The sequence below is a fragment of the Ornithodoros turicata genome, chromosome 1 (genome assembly GCF_037126465.1).
Source record: "Ornithodoros turicata isolate Travis chromosome 1, ASM3712646v1, whole genome shotgun sequence".
Lineage (NCBI taxonomy): Eukaryota > Metazoa > Arthropoda > Arachnida > Ixodida > Argasidae > Ornithodoros > Ornithodoros turicata.
In genome coordinates this window covers 208,249,583-208,275,408 of record NC_088201.1, presented here as the reverse complement: position 1 = coordinate 208,275,408, position 25,826 = coordinate 208,249,583, and the positions used below count along the sequence as shown (strand labels likewise).

The following is a 25,826-nucleotide window of genomic DNA, read 5'->3' as shown; positions in this document are numbered from 1 at the left end:
CAGTGGTGAGCTCTAACACCACCACCACCGAACAAACTCTCGTGCGACAAAATCGTCCTCGCTCGAATTGTGTGCTATACCAACAACGCACGGAAGCAGCAGTATGGTCAGTGCAGGTTACGACGGTACTGAAAGTCAAAGTACGAAGGTGTAAAAAGCAGTTCGTTCCTTTGCTCAAGGACTATAGGAATTTGTCGACTAACCACAATGGAGTCCCATGTGAAGATTGCTGCCTTACGTCGAAGAACCCCGAATTTCTCGTGCTATTGCTTGGCCTCAGCAAGTAAAGCTAACGCCTGTTTATTCCGCGGCTGATACGCGAAGGCTTTCTCGAAACTGTCCAGACCTTTATTTTCCAAAGTAGAAAAGCAGACTCCTAAGTTCCGTCACGTTATTCGCCTTTAAAGTTTTACTCGGTACGTGAAATTGACATAATACGATCGACATTTAATTTACATCCCAAATCCTTTAATCTGCGTCGTTCATCTCACTGATACTCCGTTTGATATTCTCCAAACTCTTTGAGCCGCATGGTAACGACTGTTTGCATTGCGCTTCGTACATCTTCTGTTGATGATATCGTTACCTTGAGCTGGAGGAGATGGTAGGGACGGGAACGCAAAACACAAGTAGACAGGACTTTGAGTCTAGCGCTGTCTACATGTGTTTTGTGTTCCTGTCCCTACCAGTTTTGTGCTGGTGGTGCTTCTGAAAAGGGCTCGCCGTTGTCGGCCTCACAGAGGTGGGCAACGTCACGACTAACGGCCTGGGGGGAATGTGCGTCCTGGGCCGACTTCTAAGAAAACTGTGCCGACATATGTCTGAAAGCGTCTGAGAAAAAACAAGCAAAAACCCAGATAGCGCAGGCATTCGAACCCGGGTACCTCCGAGTCTCGAGGTGACATGGCCAGCATGCTAACCACTGAGCCACGCCAGCTTGCTTGCTTTTTAATGCTTTGTTCATCTTCTGTTGCTGCTTCTCCAATTGCTGGCTATTGTCTATGAGTCACTGGCTGTTATTTAAACGTTTGCCATGTTCAGTACGTACTGTCTGCTAACGTGTTCTAGCAACGCGAAACAGGCGAGGACAGACAAGGACACCGTTTTGTTTATTTATTTTTTGGGGGCTTAACACTTCTTTTTCTTTTTGATTGCGTGCTATTGCCGCCAAGCATCTATGGCTATAAGCGGTGCACTTACGTGAACCACTTGAGAGAGGACAGCAGGAAGGAGGGAGAAGCCAGGTCTAGTGCGCGTCCTGGGCCGACTTCAGGTAGAACTGTGCCGACATTCTAGCAACTGCATTATCGACACACACAGACAGACAACGACAAACCTGACAATTCACCTAGTGTGAAAAGCCACTTCAGTAGGGTGGAGGTAGGAGTAGGGTTATAACCTGCGAGTGTGGGTTCGAATCCCGCTGCTATCCTGTCCTTATGTCAGACCATCTGCAATAGTATCTATGCTGCTTTCGTAGACTTTCATAGAAAATCTGTGACGACTAAACACACCCTATACAGGGAGGCCTCGTTAATATGACCTCCCATAATCTGACATACGCGCTTTACGACCATACTCCTTGGGGCACAATGCAGTGAAACCTCTGCAAAACCCCCCCGTTAATATGACAATTCCGCATTATGACCAAAATTTTCGGGAGAGACCATGGTCATAATAATGAGGGTTCACTGTATATGCTACGGAAGATGATAGCTAATAATATTCTATAAGTTTCATTGTCGAAGAGCGCTCGCTTACTCTCTCTCTCTCTCTTGTTTAAAAATTTCGTGAATGTTACTTGGAACAGTCTGCATCATGGAAATTCTATAGCAAATAAATTGGATGTTCGAAAGCGTGTATGTGCACTTCATGTTTTTTTTTTTTTTCTAAATTTTATTTTACATCAAGCACTTCTAGGTTTCGAGAAAAAAAAGTGTCTGACAAAAGGCGATCAGTTCACGAAGACGTAGAGGTCGTAGAAGACGTAGAAGAATCGATGTCTTCGATTTCTTCCACATCCGACGCTTTATATAAAGGGCAGCTCGCGGGGAACCTCTCGTATATGGTCCCGTTTGTGTTATTCGCTTCCCTTTCGAAGATGTTCGTGCAGCACTCGTCAAAAGAAGCGTCTGTTGTAGTGTTACCAGCGACCCAGAGAACGATTTCTGTAAAGGAATTCAGAGTCAAGCTCGTTAAGGGATCCACAGAGTACGGTTCGGGAAGGTTGGAAGTGTGTTCTAGATTTTCTGCACCACCGCAGTGACTGCATTGGGCAGTGTCAACTTGTCTCAAGCGGTAACGCCGCTGTGCTGTGAAAGCCACATCGAGGCGTGCACTAACGTACTTGTTTCTTTCCGGATGTTTTGCTTGTTTGTTTGTTTGTAAATAGAGTGGCTTTTGAGGATGACTGGTTGGCCATTCTGCTGTCGCACTTCCCCCGAAAGCCTCTGAGTAAAAAGTTACTTAATGTGAGGTCGTTTATTGATTAAGTAGCTTCATCGGCGTTCTCTTCCACGGCATGTTTCGACTGCCCGTTTTATCCGCTTGCACAAATGGCGTCACTCCTACTCTCATATTCTCTTATAAAAATGTTAGTCTAATAAACAGCCAGTCCACATGTTTTTTTTTTCTTTTCTTCCTTTTACCTGTCTTTTAAATAAACACTCGTGTGAATGATGTTCTCACCGTTCTCCTCTGGGTCGACAAGAACGACACAGGTGACGTTGTCGGTGTACCATACAGGATAGGAACCTGCAAAAAAAATAAAAAATCAGAGGCAGTACGTGTACAGCATTAAGGGTTCCCGGCTTCCGACATTTTTCGAAAAATTCCGAAGGACATTCCCTGGACGTCCTTCGCCGGAGGCAGTTTCGGACTGGGCGAGAAAATTAGAAAGTATGTCGTCAACTTGCAAACTCTAATCCTAAGTTGTAAAACTCCAAATCTATAGCTTTCACTGGAGAGTGTTTGGGACACGTTTGATTAAAACGATAGGAAACGAAATTTCCAATTGTATTTCCCGTTCTGAAAACACGGCTCCTGCCCTCATCAGTCAAGGTGGAAGAGGATTGTTTCTATTTACTTATTTTATTTATTCATATTCCGTATGGTCTGTCACCGATAACAGACTTCGGTGGTTCATCTTTCGCAGCGATAGCCTGTTGAAATATTTCTAGTGGTCACAAGACGAATAATTTGCTTCTCGATATAGGTCAGTGCAAGCCCAAAGGCACATTGAATAAATTACGTACTATTTATCTGTTCACGAAAGGGCCTGCATGGCTCATGCAGGTATTATCGTTTCTGTAATATCTACGTTAGCATTGTGGATTATCGCATTTCTGTAATGCAGTATAGGCACCAGAATTCCGGTATTTATTATACAGGGTGCGTCATTAGAAACTGACCAGGATTTTTAAAAATACAATCCGCACTTTTTCGTGCGCAAATTTTGGTGCCTGTATCTATTTCTTGCATGGCCTACTCAAAAATAGTTTTAATTCGGCTCGTAGTGCCGTTATTAATGAGTTACCGTAATGAATTAGCTTAATTAATGGGAATTGGTGCCTGGTGTGAATTACGTAGTTGCAGCGCATAGTCATCCGATGCAATAAAAATTATTGAGAAAACGAGCGCGCCGCATACTCTCGTGCGTGCGCCCGCTTTTTCAGGTTCCCCTGACACTGCTCACTCTCTCGGTTCTCCTGGCTGGCCACGTATTTTGGAACAGCCAGCCAGAACAACTGCGAGAGGGAACAGTGCGAGGGGAACCCGAAAAAGCGGGCGCACGTCATACGAAAGTATGCGGCGCGTTCGTTTTTTCAATAATTTTTGATTGTCTTACAGAATGTCTCTGGAAGTCGAACTTTGATGGAAAGCAGATAGGATGACTATGCGCTACAACGCTAACTTACACCAGGCACCAATTCCCATTACTTAAGCTAATTAATTATGGTAACTCATTAATAACGGCACTACAAGCCGAATCATAAAACTATTTTTGAGCAGGCCATGCAAGAAATAGATACAGGCACCACAATTTGCGCAGGAAAAAGTGCGGCTTGTATTTTTAAAAATTTTGGTACGTTTTTAATGACTCACCTTGTAGAGTCTAAATGCTAGTGCCCAAAAAATATGATGTTTCAGAAGGGTATAGGTGCTGATAGACGCCCCGAAGTTGAAAAGAAAAAGAAAAACACGCATAATATACAGTGGACTGCCTGTTCAAATGGCTCACCTAGGACTTCAGAAGCACCGTCTTCTTCGAGGGTCATGTTGAGGTGATTGTCTTTTCCAACAACTGTTGCTGCAGATGTTTCATTCCACCTGGAAAATAATGCGACCCACATTCAATCAGTCCATTTCACATTATGTACAATTTCACGAGAGAGAAGTTCACGAGGCGGGGCAAAACCAGATGCGAGGCAAAAACTCGAAATTTTTTGCTCGACCCCCATCAATCTCAAAAACTGGCCGCTTCATTAACTCCACGGTTGCCTCGCGACGTAAACACCCAATTATTAAAAAAATCATTAACTCCACGCTTTACTGAGAGATGTGTGTACGTATCCGCATTATTTGACTCCAGAGTTGTCATGATTGGTTCACGTAGTGAAAAAATATCGGCCAGATGTCGAAGACTCGTCAAAAAAGCACGAATTTCTGTACTTTTTTTTTTCTCTTTCTATTCGTGGCTACCGCGCGCATTACAGGTCTACCATGTTCTATTTGTTTATTTATCGACCAACATTTGTGCCGAATATAAGCACTCTGGGCTTGCTGGTTTTAACTTTAGGTAAGGGCGCGACAATGTGTATTTTTTTCAAATGCATAAGCCGAGAAGGAAGTGCCCTTATGCTTGTTCCTCAGGTACTTATTTTTTATTAGCTTTATGGGATGTGTCATACAGTCGAGAGACAAACATATATTCCGAAGCGAAAAATGGCGATGAAGCACAACGGAAGCGACTACAAAAGCGAGCCATGTGCGTCGCAATAGTGTTCTTTCTCTGCGTACGGTGCAGTTCTCATTCGCAGAAGCGAACGCCAGCCACCCGGCCGCCATTTTGAAGCCCACGCTCACCATACGTGAATGCTGTGATCCGATTTAAACTTTCAGTTCAGTGTTCAGTGTTTCGCCGACTCCTTCAAACCTCATCCGCAACTTAGCTATTCACTTCGAACGTATATAATGTATGGCTACGCCTTTGTCAGCGCAGCGTGGGCAGTGCGTAGTCTTCAAAATGGCGGAAATTCGTAGCGAGTGACGCTGTTGTTTTCTTCACCTTACGCAGAGGGAGCTTGTATTCAAGCACCTGAGACAGCGCCTTGTTTGCCAGACCACCACATAGGTTGCAAAGGAGCAGATATTGGCCCCGATCTTTTTCTTGTCGTTGTGCCATAACCCGCGTTAAATACATCACTTCTGCTCGCGATTCGCCACGAGCTCTCGCGCGAGCCTATCAAAGCGGTTTTGACGCGCGCGAACTTTAAATATAACGATAGCGATCGCTGTTGGATTGGATGGTTCAGTAATACACCGCGTCCAATTACTTATGCACGACATTCAATACCTTTTTGTGTTTTATCGCATGTCGTAGCACTGGAAGTCACCGGAAGGGAATTTGGGGGGGGGGGGGATTATGTTTATTATATAAAAAATAGGTGGGAAAGGTTAGCCACTGCTACGGTGGTTCCCAGGAAAGAAAAGAAAGGCTAAAAGGAAAGGAAAAACAAATAAAAAGAAAAGCACACAAACAAAAAGTAACATAGAAACGTAGAGGCTCAAGCTTCTTCGCGCCGCCTCATGACGACAAATTCGTATTGACCTTGGGTATTAAATGGAGCTCAATGCACTTCCCTAGCGAAAGCTCCAGCCCAACATGCGTGCAGCACAATTTGAGGCTATAGACTATATATTTTTTGTTTTATATTACGCGCCTACTGCTTTGCTCTACCATTAAGGAAGCATTGTTTCGATTTGTTTTAATAATATGTAATCATTACAAGCTCGTAGTTTATTGCTCATAACCCTCACGCATACAAATCAATAGGTAGTGAAAAAGTTACCGTAGTCTCACTATAGGGCACCCGTGAAGGTTGACGTATTTCAACAACTGGACCTATGTCATGAACTAGTTGCAAATCAAAATCTTCGACTTACTCTCCCCCGCTTCTAACCACCAACGTCGCTGTATGATCCTTCTCTTTCGTTTCATTGACCCTCATGTATGAACAATTTGGCGACTGGGCGTTAGTTGACTTGAACAGATAAAAGGTCTGCCGCTCCAAAGCCTTCACTACCTGCATTTTCAACACTTTTTTTAGACTTTAGGAAGAGGCTCTCAGAACAGGAAAGAGAGAAAGATGCACTCTTCACGGGCACGCACATCAATTTGAAACGGCCACTCCTGTGTTTCCTTCATATGTTTCATGAAGCCTCCGAGTCGAAACGTAGTGCACCTGCATGCATCCGAAAACAGTGGTCGAGACGGCGCTCAAATACATGCTTTCAAAGCAGAGTTGTACGTAACGCGTTACTAGTAATTGCGTTCCTAGTAAACAATTACTTTTTCAGTAATTTTTTTAACGTAATCAGTTAGTTTTGTGAGCAAGTGATTTTCCTAAGTAATCTGATTACAATTTTCGGTAATCGATTACTTTTTTTAACCTTCTGTCAACAATGGCAACCCTTTTCAGCAAGCCAATCTGTTCTTCTTTTCCGCCACGAGCTGGACTGAAGCAATGACGCAGAGGTCACTGTGACGGCCGTCTCTAGTCCACACGGGTTCCATACACGCCACAGTAACATGATAATCCCTTACAACCGCGACCCACTGCCGACCTACTCCGTACAGCATGTAATTGTGTGATCTGCGTCATAGACTAGTCAGCACGTATTGGTCCACGTATTAGGCACGCGTATATGTACATATGTATATAGACCGTTTATGTATAAACCGAACGACATGAAGTCGTTCGTAGATAACGGTATTGTGTACATATATATGTAAATGTGCATATAAATTTGCAATAAATGCGTGTATGTGTCTTGTATGTTGCTTTCAAATGTATTTGTGAATTTCACTTATGATGTATATTGGTGTCCCATATTATGATTTGCAACAAGAGCTGCATGGTTGGATTCACTGCAGGCTTGTACGCTTTGGTGTGGCCCACAATTTTAAATCTGTAACGTATTGCTTTTCTATGAAGTAATTCGTAACGGTAAAGAATTACTTTTCTCGCAGTAGTAACAGTAATTGTAACCAATTACTTTTTTCGAGTAGCGTATACACCTCTGTTTCAACGCAAACACGTAAAATGTTGAAGTTAACAAAAACACGTGGATCGATATGCCCGGCGTCCGTCATCTTCTCGTATGCCCCACACTCTCAACGTGCGGACTACATTTCTCCGCTTGCGGAGATATACCTCTGTGACTGTAGCTCTTGACTTGCCTCGGAGTATACACTCTAAGAAAAAAAGGGAGTAATTTTACTCCTTTTTGGGAGTAAATGCATTGCTACAAAAAATAGTCCCTTTCGGGAGTAAATGCACGGGAGTAAACGAATGTCACAGGGTGGAAACTGCATTTCACGCTCTGGTCTAAGAGTCCCAGGAACAAAATTCATGTGCATGCATGAAAATACTTCGAATCATATGGTCAAGAGTGATATGTCGAGTGATACAAAATCTTACGACATACATAGGACACAATTTGCGAAGAAAGAAGCGCTAACTGTTTCTTACTGTGTAGGAGTGGAAAATTGCTAAATTGGCTGAGGAATACAGCCTTATGCCATCAAATTGACCGGGAGCACATATATACGTGTAGACTGTTGCATTCGGAGGGCCATTTGCGAAGCTTAGTGACAATTTGCAGTCCTAAGGAGTAAATGTCGGGGTTAGGGGACCAAAATGAGGAGTAATTGCAGTCTAGGGGACTACAAGCTGCAATTACTCCCCATTTTACTCCATTTTTTTCTTAGAGTGTAGTTGATCCGTTTTGTGAGCTCCTAGTGACCTGGGGTCGAATCCTGAGTCCGAATCTCTACACAAACTCATAATGCTTTTCCTTCTGCGTTTTCCTTAGGCGCTGCAGGGCAAATGTAAGTCCCTCTGAAGCCGGCCCAGGCACGTACGATCTCTCCGAGCAACGTGAAACCATATCGGTATATACAGTTGTGCGCAGTGGCGGCTGCATACTCGGATTCATGCGGTGTCCCCGCGACATCCTGGTTCGCGGATAGCAATAAAATATTCTAAAATCGGTGCGGATGGAATGCGGATAAAACCGTGCCACTCTGCGGTGTGCGCCAGGGTATCCGCATGTTATCCGCATTATCCCCAGGAACGAGGTTCTTCCGTCGCGTCCAGACGAATATGCGCGAACTATAATTAGGCTTCCGACTTTTCGGATTTTTCCGATAGACTCCAATAAACTCCCTCCGATGTCTTTTGCAAAACATCGGATTTATCTGATAAGCTCCGAATTTTCCCAGGCCCACGGGGCAGCCTTAAGGTTTTTCCAGTTTCCTTTTTCCTTTGTCCCCTTTCTTCCACACATAGTTTTCGACTTCAAAATGATTAACAACTTAAAAAAAAGGTCAGAAGTGGAAGCCTCCTTGAGGGTCGCTGGACGCATGAATGGCCCAAAAGGAGGATATACACACACTTGTCCCATCTGTTCTATGTATCCTCGACCCTAGTGACTCCACAAGACCCCTACTGGGTACTGGGCTAGTTTGGCACAGAACAGTTCTGTGTTCGTCACAGCTGCGCTACTCATTTTGAGTCTGGGCACCATTCACAATTTGTGCAAATACGCTTGTTTGTACTTCAGTAGCTTTGGGTGTTAAAACATCCGTGCGTTACATCGTGTGGTCCCAGTCACTTTTGCGCATCTTTCTTTGAATTGTCTCTGCGATGACTGCTCCGAATACTCCGAAATCGTTTTTCAGACTTTTTAATCCTCCGAGAAACTCCGAATTTCCGAAAAGTTGAAAACTCCCGTAAACACCCTCCGAATTTTCCAAAATGAAAACTCCGAAAACTCGGAATCCTAACTATAATTTATGTTTTACCTCTCACTCTGCTTCTCAGGTAGCGTGGCTAATGTGGAGCTGTCTCTCATTGGTATCCGCAGGCGATCTCCCTCCGTGGTTGGACAAATCGTAGCGCTTCAGCGCCCTTCAAACGATTTTTTATTATTCCGTGTCAGCGCCACGAAGCAACTGTGGCTATGAGCTGCGTACAGATGTAGGCAGATGGAGAGAGGACATCAGAAAGAATTGGGGGACAGGGGGATTAGTGTGCGTCCTGGGCTGACTTCAGGGGGAACTGTGCCGACATTCGTCTGGAAAGTCTTCGGAAAACCCAGGCAGCACAACCGGTGGCAGGATTCCAACCCACCACCATCTTGTCTTCAGCACGACCATGGCTATCACTAACGAGCTGGGCGCCCCTTTAAACGATAGCGGAGAGTACAGACACAGCTGTACAATTACTGAGCCAGTTTACGCAATCGCCTTTGGGTGCGTAAGGGATAGCGTTGGTTATTCTGCGCACGCGCAAAATGAAGAGCGCATTGCGTAGAACCACCACGCTATCCTTGCGTATACGCAAAGGCGACCGCGTACGATATAGTATAACTCACTACTATTCGCTGCCACGGTGTAATCTGTGTCTTACACCGTGCTCACGACATTCGTTTATTTGTTTACTTACTTCTTTTTTTAAATGTCTCATGGGTCCTTGCAGACATTACATGAGGGTGGGAATACAGCGTACGTAACAAGAATGAAAAAAAAAAAGACATGGCAACATCAACATATCAACGGTAATCGATTATCAGTGCCAGAAACAATAGACAGCAATCAGCGGGGATACATATAATAAGGCAATCCAGAGCTATAGAGAGAGAGAGAAAAAAGGAACATATGAAAAGAAAGCAGGGTATACACATTATATAAACGATAGACATTGCTGTTATCACGCAAAAAAAGAAAAAGAACATAAGTGCTACAATTAGGTGTGGTAGAAAAAGTGATCGGATACGTGTTTCTAGAATCTCTCATGATTTTGAATGAGTGCAACGCGGTGGGAAGGTCATTGCAACTGATATAGCTGTACAGCAGAAAAAGGATTTGCAAAATGAATTGGTGTTACAGTTAAAGCGGTTCTGAGAACATCACCGGATTCGCAACGTCGTATAATATGACGTCTTACCTCCCATGCGACTTGGTCCTTTGCCTCGAGTTGACATTCTTTTTTTTCCTTTGCACTGCCCGCAGCAGCAATGAGTGAAACACAGAACAAGACGGCTGTAAGGTACATCTTTCGCGCGCTGCTTTCAAGGAACCCTCAAGAAAGGTGTTCGTTTGCGAGTGCGCGTGTGTACTTGCCGTATATATATGTATTGGATGATATTTATCCTTTGTAAACATACGGAAGGCGCCCATCACGCGATGACAGCCTTCAACGTATACATCTTGACATATCAATTCCAGTTTTAACACATAATGGCCACTTCCTGCCTGCCTAGAACACGTGCCATTGTTCGTTACCTTGTTTGAGAAACGTGCTGCCGAGTAGTGGTGCAACGCTATCGATAGTGGTATGAGAATCGAACCGTCGATAGTAAGAAATCTATCGATATCACTGTCGACATTATGAAAAATATCTGTAGTACTATATATATTGTTGATAGTCGTATGAGAATCGAATTATCGGTAGTAAGACATCTATCGATAGCGGACTCTCGATAGGAGGAAAACTATCTATGTACTATCGATATTATTGATAGTCGTATGAGAATTGAACTATCGGTAGTATAAGGCATCTATCGATAGCACTCTCGACTAAGAAAACTATGTACTATCGGCATTATTGATAGTCGTATGAGAATCGAACTATCGGTAGTAAGACATCTATCGATATGGCTCTCCATAGGAAGAAAACTATCCATAGTACTATCGATATTGTTGATAGTCTTATGAGAATTGAACCATCTATAGTAAGAAAACTATCGATACTATTTATAGTTGCGTGATCGAACTACGATAATAAGAAAACTATCGGAAGTCAGCTGTGGGGAACTATCGGGGAGCAGATACAAATACGAAAAAAAAAAATGCGCCACTTCGCGCGTCACGCTATATCTACTCGAGAGACAGGCTTCCGTTACCACACAGTAAACAATTTTGTGCCAAGGAAACGTACGAAAAAATCGTTGGTGCCATGCACTGCGTAAAGCAACGACAACAACTTTATTTCGTGATGATGGGTGGAAAGTTTCAACGTGTGTACGTAATGTCTCGTTCCAAAACTGCGCATATTTCATTAGCTCCCCGACCTTCGGGCCAATGTAGCACGTGCGGGAAATGAAGTGGAATAGAAATGAAAAGGTCACCATCAAAAGAGCACTTTGCATGTCTGACATGAAACTTTGATTGTTCTAACATCACTGCCACAGAAGAAAAATGCGTATAATTAAAACACATCAGAAAAGCAGCAGGAAACTCCTTGTATTCCAGGAAGACTGAGACTGTTTCTTGACACAATTGAAACTCCTACAGATGTTTTCCATACGTTTAGTTGGGATATAAATACCAGTGATGGCCGCTAACTACTTCTACAGTGGTTTAACTCTAACTACTAACTACTTCGCGGAGGCACTTAAAATTATTTCTTGAACTACTGCAATATATTTTAACTACCTGTCTAACTACTTAACGTTGTCCTTCAACGCCAATCCCATTCTATAGTGTCCTTGGACACGTAAATATGAATCACAAGCAGCGATCAAAGTGAAGATTTAGTACACATGCACGGCACAACTGCTCTGCACCTCCGTTCTCATCAAACAAGTAGCTCAAGGTAAAAGTCGGAAGCACAGTCGTGCCGTAAAGCTTGCGGCAAAATCGGAAGTAGTTGGCGCCTGCAGTAACCTAACAACAGTAGCTAACTACTCGAAATAGTAGTTTAACTAGTAGTTGCACACTACATTTCTGCCAGTAGTTCATAATTACTTTTGAACTACAATCAGGTAGTTTGACTAGTAGTTTAACTACATGTAATTAACTACTGGCCATCACTGATAAATACCACCTAATGCATACATAAACGTAATACCATCTTTGAGAGAGTCTCGCTAGAATATTCTCGCTCGTTAGAATATTTATTTCACCTGTTGTTGTTTCGTTGTCCACGGTTTGTCCGCTCTCCTTTCGGTTTCGGCTCCTTTGCATTCCAAAATTCGGCAACTCATATTTCAACGTCTTTATTTGTTTCAGGTTTTTAAAAAAATGAACGAAAGGAATTCATTCGCTGTGCCGAGTTGTATACAGTCTCGGTTTTGCCCAGGTTCCCCATATTAAACAGTAAGAATTTCATGTTAGGTAACGAGTCATTTCGTACTTTCCTACTGTCTCCGAGTGAATGTCCACCTGCTCGTATAAACTACTACCAAAAACATTACATAGTCTCTTTTCACGGCCCTTTCTGTAAAAAGAAACGTAATGAGCAACAACAACAACAAAAAGGAAAAAAGGTTGGACGCTCTTATGCACGACGGCCAAAAACATTCGGTAGGTCTCATTCGCGAAATACCCGGAGTCTCTCTCTCTCTCTTGATGAATGTTAGTTGGAACATCCTGCATAATGCCAGTTCTGCGAACTAAATTGCGTGTTAGAAAGTGAGCATGTGCACTTCACGGTCACATTTCTTTTTCGTTCACACAAGATCAACAGGAATAACATCTGACAAAAAGCACTCAGTTAACCGAGACGTAGGAGGCTTGAGGCACGCCTTGGAGAACTTGTGGTATATGGTGTGGTTCGCTTTCTTCGCTTCCCTTTTGAAGACTTTCTTGCAGCACTGATGAAAAGTAGCGTTTGCTCCAGTGCTGCCAGCGACCCACAGAAGGACACCACCTTCGATATGCACAGAAAGACAGAAAACACATTAGAGAGGTTTAGTATACCTTTTCTTTTCTTTCTTTTTTTTTTTTTTGCATCTCCGATACCGTACCCGCGGTACCCGCTACGGCGTTGGTCTCATGGCGCATGCGCGACGCTGTCGGAAGCCCGGTACTGGGGTCGTATCCACAAACACGGTCGTAAGTAACGATAAAATGCGCCTAAGACGGGCGTACCACGGCGCCGTAAGCGGGATTCACAAAGCTATCGTAGTGGAGAGGGTACACCTTTTGATGAGGAAGAGTTGCTCATCCCCTGTAACGTGCAACTTGCGGTGGGGAGACCCACTGGTGCCTATAGAGTCATTAGATAGGGGTACAGAGTATTGCATTCCGTTTCCGCGCCGGAGCCGGCGTTCGGTGTCCGCGATTGGGCCGATCGTGTCACGTGGTTTCTCCTTCCAAGAACGGGGCGTCCATGTTTAGTCCCCCCATCCATCCAAAACAGGTTTCCTCGGTTGCGAGCTGGCTAGACTGCGCCCTGTTCTCCACCGGAGAAGGGGAGATTGACGTCCGATTGCTTGGCGACGCAACCACGGCGGACCCAAGATGGTGGTCTCGCTCGCCGGCGTTGTTCACTGTCGCTACTCTGTTCATATTTAGTGACTCTACTCTATCCCACAGCGAGCATTACGTTAGCTGTCTTTGATCCTCAAATGAAGATGATACCGGTGTGGTACGGGAACAAGATGGCGCTCCTGCACTTCCTTGGACCTCAGTGTCGATATTCTGAAGCAAAGCTTATTTAGTGACTCTACTGGTGCCCACTTCTGTCACCCCCATAGTGCGCCATCAAGTGAAGACGGAGATAATCCTCTCCGGCGCTTCAAGTTCATACGCATGCGCATAGGCCACGGTGAAAAAGGTCCATTTGTGATTCAGTGCATGCCATAGAAATCTTAACGAGTATGCTAGAAGGAAACATCCGTAACTGGGACGTTCGGGCGAGGGGAGCTACATATTGAATCGGCTGCTGTTGCCGTGGCGCATGCAAAACAGGTATCCAGTAAGCATACAGCAAACATAACGCCAAAAATGTTTTTGGAACAGTAACACACAGCCCAAATTCATGAAACCGTGAGATATATGAAAACACACACACACACACACGAAGAAACCAAGACACGACACGGACGCCACATGGGGACGCCGTCTCCGCCTCTGCCTCAATCAGACTAACCAGCCTTGACTACAAGCCTGGATAGGGGCGGACACTGACAAAATACGTAGCCAACGGAAGCAGAAGAGCAACCGAGCAAGTGTTGCAACAGTTTTCGGAACTGTGGCTGCTTTCACGGGCTAGAAATACGCGACGTTTCCTCGGCTGATTCAATATGGCTGCCTCCGAGCGCATACACTGAGAAAGGGAAGAGCCCCGTTCAAGTTCTTTGCTCTCCTCCGATCCTCCTCCCCCGCCTTTCCTTCTAGCCTCTCTCCGTAAGATTTCTATGGTGCATGCATACTATCTGCTACAGAATGTCCGCCTTGCCGTATTACTCACCTGCAAAAGCGGCGTCTGGGCTACACTCACAGTTTCTCGTAAAGATGCGTTTTGCATAAAACAGAAAACGGTCCGAGCGCGTACGTTTTTTGAAATTTTAAATACATTTTAAATAAGAAACATAGGCTCGAATGAAACGTTCTTACCGTTTTCATCTGGTGAGGTAAAAACACTACAGGTGGAGTTGTCGGTGTACAATACAGGAAGGGCAGCTATAAAAAAGATGGTACGTGCAGAGCATGAATTCAGGTTCTTCGGTATTTTACGAAAAATGCAGAAGACTTGCTGGATATCTTTCACTGGATGCGCAAATGCAGAATATTCCGGCATAGTCTGAAGGTATGCCCTTCAGTTGCTAGCTGTACTCTTAAGCTGCGAACTTCGATATATCAGTACTAGAGGTGCGAAGCCCCGAAAAAAAAAACGGACATTTTTTGGGGGAAAAAGTTTTTTTCGTCTTTTTCCTCATCTCCGGAAAAATTGCCCAAAATTTCCAGGCCACAAAATTCAAAAATGTAAATTTTCGTGCCTTGGATGCGTTCCAACCCACCAAAAAGTGCCTTGTGTGCCTCTAATCCGCCAACAACCACAAACTTAGAGCTCCGTCTGGCTGCTCCAAGCGATCGCCGTCGCGTTCACATAAAGTAGGAGTTCTGGTCGGAGTGGACGGGTTGTTTTAATTACCTGTCGCTGAGTAGACAGCAGTCTCATGGGATGCTCTGCTCTGCATTTATGCCTAGAAAGTGAATACTATTAAAGTTTCTAGCGCATTGTATGCTGTGGCTTGGCCAGCGATGCTTCGACTCAGCAATAACCGCGTTTGTTTCCATTTTTTCGAATTTTTCGGAAAAATCCCCGAAAATAAAAGTATTTTTTTTTCGAGAGCTTCAAAGATTCCGGAAATTTTGCATCTCTAATCAGTACCGCTGGAGAGGCCTGGCCGGGAAGGACAGAGAAGGGAAATTCCAATTGGATTTCCTGCAGGAATGGGCGGTATTAAAATACATCGTATTTAAAATATAAATACATGTACTTATACCGTATATTTAAGGACAGAGTGGCAAAATGTGTTTATATTTAAATACTGTTTTTGAGTATTTATTTGCATAAATCCTTTGTAAATACATAAAATGCGCACGTTTCCAAGTTTCGCAGCTGCACGGCAGACACCTTGCAGGCCCATGAGGGACCCAAGCTATTATGGAACATCTTACATCGCCCATTGTGATACCAAGATCGAAGCTAATTATTATCCCAAGTATTTCGTAACACTGTAGTGTTACGAAATACTTGGGATTTTGCTACAAAGTAAAGCTTAGATACTTATTACGAAGCCAGTGACTTGAAAGTAGCCGGCTGCTTTTACAAAGTTCCTCGGTATTTACAAGTAATTTTACAAAGTTCATTTTGGTAGCGTGTGCCTTCGTTGATGACGTGGTTATTTTTTTTTTTACACACTTAACTTCTATCTTCCTCATCTCTGATACAATGAAGAGGTCCCTAGAACGGCTCCCGTATACGACGCTATTGACTCACTTCACTAGCTATGTGACGTCATGGCGCTGCTGTCTATTTTGGTGGGCCAAATTCGCGCGGTCATCTAGTCACTGGGTGCGTTCAGTCGTTATTGAAGGCATGCCACAAAGCACTGTGTGCTACGCGGTAGTGAAAGATCAAAGATGCCGTACACAACATGCGGTTTCCTACTCCCTTTTTCCCCATCAGCGATGGTCTGCTCTATGCACATGCGCAGATGCGTCCGCTTGTTTACAAACAGAAGTAGCTCTATAACTCACCGTATTCTTCGCTGCCCACCTGGAGGCGATTCCCCACTCCAACAACGGTTGTTGCCTCTTCGCTTCTGGAAGATCAAGCGACCACCATTCGATCGAACTGATTAAATGGCATCACAACCCTCATGCCACCAAATTATTTTCGCAGTAGAACTTAAACTTAAGATTTCTCGTCTTCGCCATTTCACTTTCTGTTTGCTTATAATTTTCCGGTGGAGCTGTGAAGTGTAAAACATTTAGCGACAGAATAAATTACCAGCGACGCATGCGGAGTGCGCCGTACGTGAATTGTACACGTAAACCTTTTAAAGTAAAATTCAGTGGCGATTTAGCGGTAAATACGAGAAATGCGTTAGCATTAGGCGCCTTTTCTTGTCCATACTTGACTTCCGCGTGTCCACTTCAGGTCTAAACGCGACTTCCGGTCCAACGTGACTTCCGGTATCCACTCCCGGTCCAACTCAGTTGCGGGATGTCCACCTCCGTTCTATATACTTGACTTCCCAAATGACACTTTCCATTACTAAATGTAAGCCTATTAAATTAACCTTTAATTAGCCTCAATTACTTTGAGTTACCCTTTAATTAACGGAGGGTTACCTGAAGTAATCCTGAATTTCATTTAATTCCCTTTAATCACGTTTACTTGCTTTAATTACTCAATTTTCCTTTAATTGACGTTAGTTACCTTTAATTTCATTTAATTTCCTTCGGTAATCTTTAATTTCATTTAATCTTTCTCTTGTGTCTTGGTTCCGTGCATGTGTTGGCGCCGGCGCCGGCGGCCAAAGTTCCATCGGCGCACACGTCTACTTGCACTACGTTATCAAGAGGTTAGAAACAAGAATATATATTATCCATGACTTACCGCCCATATCCGGTAGTGGCGAGCAATGTCCCAGTGTTATTCTTCGTCTCATTTACCTTCATGTACATACATGTGCTCATGGCGTCGTTAGTTGCCTTGAAGAGATAGAAGGTCTCCTCCTCGAGGGCCTTCACCACCTGTTCGAAAGCTCTCTTTGTGACCACTTATTTTTAGAATTTCCCGAAGCACTTTCAGGTAAGGGAAAGGAATGAATTTTTTTTTACAGAAGTATGGAAAGCGCTGACGAAATATACAGGGTGTCTTTTTAATCCTTTACACATTTTTTATCAAAAAATCTATGAGAGCAGCATAGATGCTGTTTTTGCAGTTCTGTTCTACAGATAGGCTGACGTCCCCTCGAAGAAAGTATGTAACTGCAAGATCACTATTACCTAAAATTCATCGATTTTTTTATTACGGGATTTCGGGCAAAAGCGACATAGAAGAATGAAAGGTTATCCTATTGAAAGCCATTCCACATTTGAAAAATCCTGAAACACGAACCTGCATTAAGCTATCCATCTCAGAATTTTGATACGCGAATGAGCCGAACTCGAAAAAGCGCGCCTGAGGAGCGCATCACCCTCGCCGACGGAGGTTTATCTGGCCAGCTGACCGCCGCCTAGTCCAATCACTCCATCGCTCCAGATCACGTGCTCCTCTGCTGTACTCCCTGTGTTCCCGGTCGCCGCGGTTTCGGTTTCTGCAGACGCCTGTCCGACGAGGAGGCGGACAGGCGTCTGCGAGTCGCGGGCATCTGTGATCGGCTCGTGGAATGTCAGTATGTCGTTATGGGTTGGCGCAGGACGTGCCTTTTACGGCCAGGAAGGTATCACCGCGTTGCACGTTGGCGTGGCCGTATCAGAATTCACACTCGTGAGCGAAAGTCGGCGTATTAAACGGATGACTTTTCACTTACGTCGCGATGCGAAAGCGAAACAGACGAGCTCGGAGACAATCGCCTGCGATGCGCTCTCATTGGTGTGCGTGACCTACGTCATCCTGTTGGTACTATCGCTATGGGGCTGCCGTCTAAGCGGCAGAGGGAGTGCGAAAAAAAAACATGAAAAAAAAACGCACAGTTAAACTGAAGGTGCGATCCGAATAGTGGGTGCCTGAAATACATATAACCCGAATATTTCGTATTCTAACATTCGGAAACACACACAAAAAAACTGACTTAATCGGAGTTTGCAGCCGACTGCGCGCTTTTGGTTATGAAGGCAGGCTTATCCGTCACAAAACGGGGTCTTCCTACTCGCAATCTGCTGCCGAACAGTCGCTAGAAACGTCTGCGTTCATGCTTTCGGTGGTATCGGATCGCAACGAGACTGGCCGTCGGTTGAGCGATTGGGAATCTCGCCGGCAATGGCCAGTGACGTCATCGGTAGAGGTGAAGCAGGGAAAGGGCGTTTCAATCGGCAGCTGGCAGTTTGTTTGGAATTCGATGTACGTTTTTGATGCTATGGAAAACAATTTTGCGAAACTTTTTTGGTGTTTTCTTCTTGGAAGGCATCTCTAAGTGCCTTAACTTTGTGCTTAACTAAGTGCACATTAACTTTAGAATTCCGGATTCCTCGCAGACGCCACCTTTAAAACCCGTCTATTTAATACGCAAGCTGTTTTCGGAAAAAAAGATTTGACCAAGTAGGCTGGTGGAGCGGAGCCAAAACGTTAACCGTATCCGTCTCATGCAAACATCTCTCGAGAGGATCTGCTCGATCCCTGTCCGTGCGTATGAACCGCGCCCGGCTGATTCGTGCTATGGCGTTATCACCGGTGTCGACACCTCACTGTCCGACGACCAGATAAGGCTGGCGATCCGGTCTGACGCCCCGGTCATTGCAACGAGGCGAATAAAGAGGGATGCCGGTGCTGTGAGGCTCACATTCCTCGGGACTGTCAAGCCGCGAGAGATCAGTCTTCATCTCCTTACGATGAGAGTTAAGCACTACCTACCGTACGCACCGCAATGCCACAACTGCCTGAGACATGGGCATGTTGCTGCGTGCTGCCTCCGGAAGAAGGTCTGCGCAAACTGTGGAACGTCTCATGACGGTTCTGCCTGCCCGCAAGACGACCCCCTATGCGCGAATTGCCAGGGCAATCATCTAGCAACATCCAACGACTGCCCCAAGCGGAAACAGCAGCGGCGCATTGCAAGGGAGCGTTCGCGCTCCAATAGCAGTTACCAGGAGGCAAAGGTGAAGGTCCAGAAAGAGGAACGCCGCGAGCACCGCAGACGGCGGCGGCGGCGAAGACTGCAGTCACGACACCGTGCTGCCTCTAGCAATGGGGCTGGTGGGCCCCCTCCATTGAGCGACAGTGACTTCCCCCCCCCTGCCCCACCCTCGCGATGCTCTGCCAACGCATGTTGAGGCCAGTGGCGACCCGCTGCCGACCCACTCTCAGAAGGCCCGCCGGCCATCACCGATCCGAGCGAACGACGACCCTGGAGACATGCAGGTCGTGGTGATCAGGCTACTCTTCGCGGCATTAAAAGCCATCGTCGCCGCTTGTCCTGAGTGCAAGGCACTTGCTGAAATTAGATCCATCCTACAGCTCGAGAACGCCATCGCTCCCACCTTATTATCCGGCCCTAAGCGTAGCAGCCACTAAGATCAGCTGGGCGCCCTTACCGCTCCGCCACTGGCAGCATGGCTGTGCAGTACCAAACGACAACGATCTTTCAGTGGAACGCGAGAAGCCTGCAGTCGAAGCTATCTGATTTCCGTCAATTTTCCTGGAGGCACAAATTCCCTCTCATGTGCATATCGGAGTGCGGAATCCGTGATGACTTCCGCCTCTCCAACTATATCACCTTCGCCTCCAAGCCCAGAGGTGCCAAGAGTCGAGCAGCTGTTCTTGTTAGGTCGGACATACCCTCTCTGAGCAGGGACATCGGGCTAACCGATGTAGGGGAATACGCCTGCTGCTCGGTTCGGATGGGCACTACCGACCTCACCGTTGTTTCTGTGTATCTGCCCCCAGCCGTCTCCTATGATGTGAACGACTTAGGGTGCATTCTAGACCGCCTCCCGCCTCCATATGTACTGTGTGGGGACTTTAACGCGCACCACGTCACCTGGGGTAGTACACGCTCTGACTCGCGAGGGGAACGCCTTGCAGCGCTGTTTGAAGAACGAGACCTCCATCTCCTTAACGACGGTTCTCCAACGTTTGTACCGTCGTCTTCTGTCTCGTCATGCCTGGACCTCACGGTTGTATCCGCCTCGATTGCCCGGCAGTTCACATGGCAAGTTGATGCTGACACGCTGGGGAGTGATCACTTGCCGCTGTTGATCAACATCCGTGGAGCTCCTGGGACCCAACTCAGGCGTACCGCCAGGTCGACGAACTGGCACCGTTATAGGGCTGCTGTTGAATCCGCCCTCACGGACTCCGTGCTCCAGCGCGCCAACCATCAAGACTTCTGCCGTGCTGTGGTCGGCGCCACGCGCGCTTGCACAAGCGTCGTTCGCCTCCCGACGAAGTTCGCGGCCGTTGATGCGGAGTACGCGCGCCTGCGTGCGACACGCCGGAGAGCGGAAAGGCGCGCTCGTCGAACCCGCCTCCCTGATGACAAACGTGAAGCTCAACGGGTGCAGAAAGCCGTCGATAGGCACCTTCGCAAACTAGCCAGGAACCACTGGAGAAGCTTTGCATCGTCGCTGTCGCCACGCACACCTCTCTCCCGAATATGGGCGGTGATGAAGGGTCTAACCGAGCCGGTTACTCAGCGTGATCCGTTCCGGTCGCTATCCTTAGCCACAGGTCGTTCGGAGATGGAGCTTGCGGAAGACTATTGCAGTAGGCTGACCTCATCACCCACTGTCGACCTCACGTCAGCCTGCGATATCCCAGTTGTTCCTGATCCGCCAATGGAGCCTTCCTTAAGCCACCCATTCTCTTTCATGGAGCTAGAGTCGGCCTTAAGACAGTCACCAGTGCACACCTCTCCTGGGGCAGACCTAGTGACATACAAGACCCTTCGCAACCTACCCCTCCGCGGACGCCAGCTGCTCTTGCGGCTCATTAATGAGTCGTGGCGCGCCGGTGTTGTTCCCGCAGAATGGAAGTCGGCAATGGTGGTCCCCATTTTAAAACCTGGAAAGTCGCCCCATGACATCGATTCCTTTCGGCCGATTGCACTCACCAGCTGCGTGGCGAAGACAATGGAGCGCATGGTACACTCGCGGCTAACCTGGTACTTTGAAACTGTGAGGTACTTCCCCGAGGCCATGGCAGGGTTCAGACAAGGGAGGTCGTCCATCGACAACGTGATCGACCTGGTATCCAGTGTCCAAGAAGAACAGTCGGAAGCACGTTTTACTGTTGCTGTCTTTTTGGATGTCATGAAGGCGTATGATAGCGTTCTCCACAGTGCCGTTGTTGCTACCCTGCAAGAGTCGGGAGTGGGAGCTCGAATGGTTTCTTGGGTCCGTGACTTTCTGTCCGGCCGGACGCTGTTCGTCCGTACTGCATCAGGAGATACGCCAGCTTTCCCCGTCTCCCGTGGAGTGCCACAAGGTAGTGTACTGAGTCCGCTGCTGTTCAATCTGATTATGGCATCACTCCCGGCGCGCCTCTCTGAGCATATCCGCATCACAATCTATGCCGACGACATCTGCATATGGACATCCGGAGTCCGACGGGACGCCATTCAACAACGCTTACAAGGCGCTCTCAACACCACCGCGTCTTACCTTGCCGACCGAGGACTCCGTGTATCCCCCAGCAAGACAGCCGCCATGGCGTTTACTCGGCGGCCCTTCACCAGCTACCCTCTCCATGTTGCCGGAACCCCGCTTCAATTTGTGACGCACTGCAAGTACCTTGGCGTGATTATTGACAGACAGCTCTCCTGGTCTAAGCACATAAAGAACCTCTCCGTCAAGACGAGCAGATCAGTGAACGTCCTACGCCGCATCTCCGGAGCGTCTTGGGGCCCCACCTGTCGCGATCTTCGCCAAATTCACAGCTCCCTCGTGCTCGGCCTCCTGCGGTACAGCATCCCAGTGCTGCACGGCCTGCGGACGACTCACGAGCGGGAACTCCTGAACATTCAGTCTCGCAGCCTTCGCGCATGCCTGGGCTTACCCAAGACAACGGAAACTTATTCGGTACTTGCAGAGGCCAGGGAACCACTCGTTACCACCCTGCGAGATAGAGAGACCCTCCGCATTTACACGCGGCTAATGACTCGGCACCCTTTCCACTACCTCAGGACCATTGACCACGACAGCCCCGCGTCTGCCTTTGGTAGCGCAGTGCGCCGTCTGAAGGGTGTTGTCCCACCTCCCACATCTCACGTATCGTATGCTACCCCAACATGGGCTCTTGACCAACCTCCCATATGCACATTTATCCGTGGCCTCGGGAAAAAAAGCGACACGCCAGCGCCTGTAGCACATCAACTTGCCCTGGAACACCTATCCTCGCTGCACCACGGAAGGCAGACAGTCTATACTGATGGGTCTGTGATACCTGGTGGAGCAGCTGCAGCCTTCTATGTGCCCCACGAAGATTTTGAGAGAGCGTCCAAGCTCCCCAACGAGACGTCCTCCACGGAAGCAGAGCTATTCGCAATCAATATGGCCCTTCAGCACATCTCGTCCTCCCCACCTGCAGAGTGGACGATCCTCACCGACAGCAAGCCAGCCCTGGAGATCCTGGGTTCTCACGCCACCAAAATCATCAGCGACCTCCAAACGGCTATCATCGCCGCATGCGACTCTCTTTGCGCCTCTGGCCACGGTGTGCGGCTACAGTGGGTTCCCAGCCACATAGGCCTCAGTGGGAACTCCCGAGCGGACGCCGCCGCGAGGCGTGCCCACCAAGACGTCGGCCCGCCAGCTAGTATGCCGCTCACATCGTCCGCCTGCCTTATAAAGATCCGCGAGTGGTGTGCCTCCGAAATGCGTCGCTCTGTCGAAGACGCTGTACGCTCCAATGCGTATATCCAGTCCATTGACCCGACAATGCAATTCGCTCCATACCAGCAGCTCGTCCGCGCAGAAGAAACGCTGCTGCATCGGCTCCGGCTCAACGTCGCATATACACCGCAATACCTGTGCAGGGTCGGAAAGCGTCGCTCAGCCAGCTGCGCTACCTGTGGCGCAGTAGCAGACGTTGAGCACCTCCTACTAACCTGCTCGGAGTACTCTGCAGCCCGCGCTGTCCTCGCCAATCGCCTCCAACGCCTGGGACACGGCTCGCTCTCTCTGGCCGTGCTTCTCGGCCCCGTCGCACGCCAACAGCAGGGAGCCGTTACAAGGGCTCTCCTGCAATACCTACAGGACACCCAACTGAGTGTTACGTTGTGAACTGAGAACCGCGGCCCTGGGCACTCGCCCCCACTGCAAAGAAACCGGCCGTTTTTTTTTTTCCTCTTTTTTGCTCCACCAGGGCGTAGCAAGCCGGCATAGGTCTGGCTGACCTCTCCCTGCGTGGACGCCACCTCCTCTTTATTAAACTTATATATACCCCCCCCCCCCCCCATCTCCGGGCGTCATAGTCTCTTTCACTTAGTGACATCTTACCTGCCATGCAACTTGGTCCTTTGCCTCTGGTTTACAGTCGCCGCCTTTCCTAGCACTGTTGACAGCAGCAGGAAATACAACGGAGAATAAGACTGGTACAAGGTACATCTTCGACTTCGTGCGGAATAGTGGCTAACATATGTACATTGCATGATATTTATCGTTAGTGAAGATACGGAAGGCACCTGTCATTCAATGACAGTTAAATTGCAGTTCCGATACACAATGACCACTTTGCGATTGCCTGGGACGCGGCGTGACATTTACGGGAAGCAAAATGGTATATGCTACGCGGTTTGTTGTAATCTTGTTTGACATTAACGTTTCTTCTGTACAAGTCGCGTTGTGAAACACTCAGTTCTATGTGATGCATGCAAAGCGCTTTGCTGTGCCGTGAAGTTTCTCGTTCTAGTTCATTTCATATCCTCTACGTGTTCTTTTTCTTTGAAGGTTAGTAGCAAACTATAGAGGCTTCAAATCAGGGATGGGCGGCATTTAAATACGTTGTAATTAAAATACTATTCAAAATGTAAATATACATGTATTTATAATTTGTATTTAAATAGAGACTCGAAAAATGTATTTATAATTATATTTAAATACCAATTTTCGTGCATTTATTCTTGTAAATACTTTATAAATACCCATAATACAGTATATATATATATATATATATATATATATATATATATATATATATATATATATACTGACGTTGCCTTGCGTTTGATCTTTCGGAAAGAAGGGTGAGTTTGGGGCGCAGTTGTACCATGTTTGCGCTAGCATGCGCATGCGATAAACCATTTCGGATGGCAAGTTTCTCACTGTTGTTGCGGACAACAGTCGCGACTACCCAACTACCTTGTTGTACCAAAGCATCTTCGTCAAATTTAGTACAAGTCTTTGTTCATCGGCACCTGTGGAGATGTTGTTCTCCTTTGCGAATCTGATTGTACGGCCGAACAGAAGATGCGGTCTTCGAGAAACTTGTAATATTAAAATCGCCATGATAATCTAAAAAAAAAAACGATATTGTTCGTTGCTGATTTGTTGTTATGATCATCGTTATCTCTGTAATTCCGGATGATATTTTCCTCACAGTATTTAGGGTAGTAGTTACGGTATTTAAATACTGTATTTATGAACAAGAGCGAACTGATGTTCTGAGGCTGGAACAAAGGAAAGGAGGATGAGTGAGAGAGAGTGACTGGTTTGTCCCTTCAGATGATGCACCCTGGAAGTCGCTGAGAAGGCGTGTTAGCTTAGCTCAATTGGTAGAGCCCTGGACCGGCAATCCAGAAGATGTGGGTTCGAATTCTACAGCTGGCTAACCTTTTCAGTGGCTGGCTAACCTTTTAAAGAACCGAGGTGGCATCCAGTGTATTGCTCCGTAGACGAAAGCGTGCTGGGCGAACGCAATGCACCCTGGACAGGTCCTGGTCGCACGTCACAGCAAACGTCAAGGCACACGTGACCTTAAAGATGGCGGCGCCCGTGATCGGCAGCCAAACCGTCTGGAAACAATGCGGTTGTTGTTTCTGCGCGACGGTTTGAATGTCACTCGATCACGGTAATTATTTTTATCCGATAATGTCGCAGTAAAACGCACAGTTTTGCACATAAGGCCTGGTACTGTTGACGACTTCCACAAAGATGTGATGACGACCGCGCGTTAAGACTCACTGAGCCGATGCGATGTAAACTAAGGAAAAATGGGCTACCATGTTGCGGAACAAGCACTGCACGGTTTCCCCTGGCAAAATATGTTCATCTCTTTGCTTTATGACGACGGAGGTATGTCAGTAAGCGGGAAAACGACATGCAAACAAAGTCGCATGACCTCAAAATGACGTTTCCTATGACGTGCGACCAGGACAAGATGGCAGTTTTGCCAAAGGCACCCACTTGATGGAAGTTACAACAATGGCGGGTTTGTGTCACCGCTGTGTTTTAAAGCTGGCACGTAAGATACGGGAGCTCACAAAACACCTGAATCCGCTTCCCGGTCTGCCCGGCCTCCGCCATCTTCGGCCCATCTGATGTCACCGTGACTGTAACTCTTGACTCGGAGTGTAGCTCATGCATTTTCGTGAGCTCCTTCTGAAGTGGCCCTGGATCGAATCTCGGCACAATCGGTATT

The 25,826-nt window shown here is 46.8% G+C and overlaps 2 protein-coding genes across 4 annotated transcripts in view; one reads left to right on the top strand and one right to left on the bottom strand.

Moving 5' to 3' along the window:
* The window catches only part of LOC135379009 (mucin-12-like), a 546,819-nt gene that overhangs the window by 326,337 nt on the left and 194,656 nt on the right, over positions 1 to 25,826 (top strand). The window lies entirely within an intron of this gene.
* LOC135379008 (uncharacterized) lies at positions 1,859 to 23,840 on the bottom strand. Of its 2 annotated transcripts, XR_010418669.1 has the most exons (9): positions 23,687 to 23,840; positions 17,145 to 17,281; positions 16,280 to 16,344; positions 14,630 to 14,695; positions 10,233 to 12,938; positions 6,166 to 6,305; positions 4,241 to 4,329; positions 2,689 to 2,754; positions 1,859 to 2,168 (listed from the first exon to the last, which is right to left on the bottom strand). XR_010418669.1 is itself a non-coding variant. In XM_064612239.1 (5 exons), exons 1-5 carry the CDS (start codon positions 10,338 to 10,340, stop codon positions 1,960 to 1,962), a joined length of 612 nt encoding a protein of 203 aa, XP_064468309.1. In that variant the 5' UTR covers positions 10,341 to 10,992; the 3' UTR covers positions 1,859 to 1,959. The 2 variants fall into 2 exon arrangements, 1 of the variants encoding a protein (XP_064468309.1); XM_064612239.1 differs by lacking the exons at positions 14,630 to 14,695; positions 16,280 to 16,344; positions 17,145 to 17,281; positions 23,687 to 23,840 and having other exon boundaries at positions 10,233 to 10,992.

Coding starts and splice junctions, on each gene's coding strand:
- LOC135379008 (XM_064612239.1), bottom strand. CDS start 10,340: ATGTACCTTACAGCCGTCTTGTTCTGTGTTTCACTCATTGCTGCTGCG. Junction 6,306..10,232: donor AGGACCAAGTCGCATGGGAG/GTAAGACGTCAT, acceptor TTGAAAATGCAG/GTAGTGAAGGCTTTGGAGCG. Junction 2,755..4,240: donor CGGTGCTTCTGAAGTCCTAG/GTGAGCCATTTG, acceptor TTTTTTTTGCAG/GTTCCTATCCTGTATGGTAC.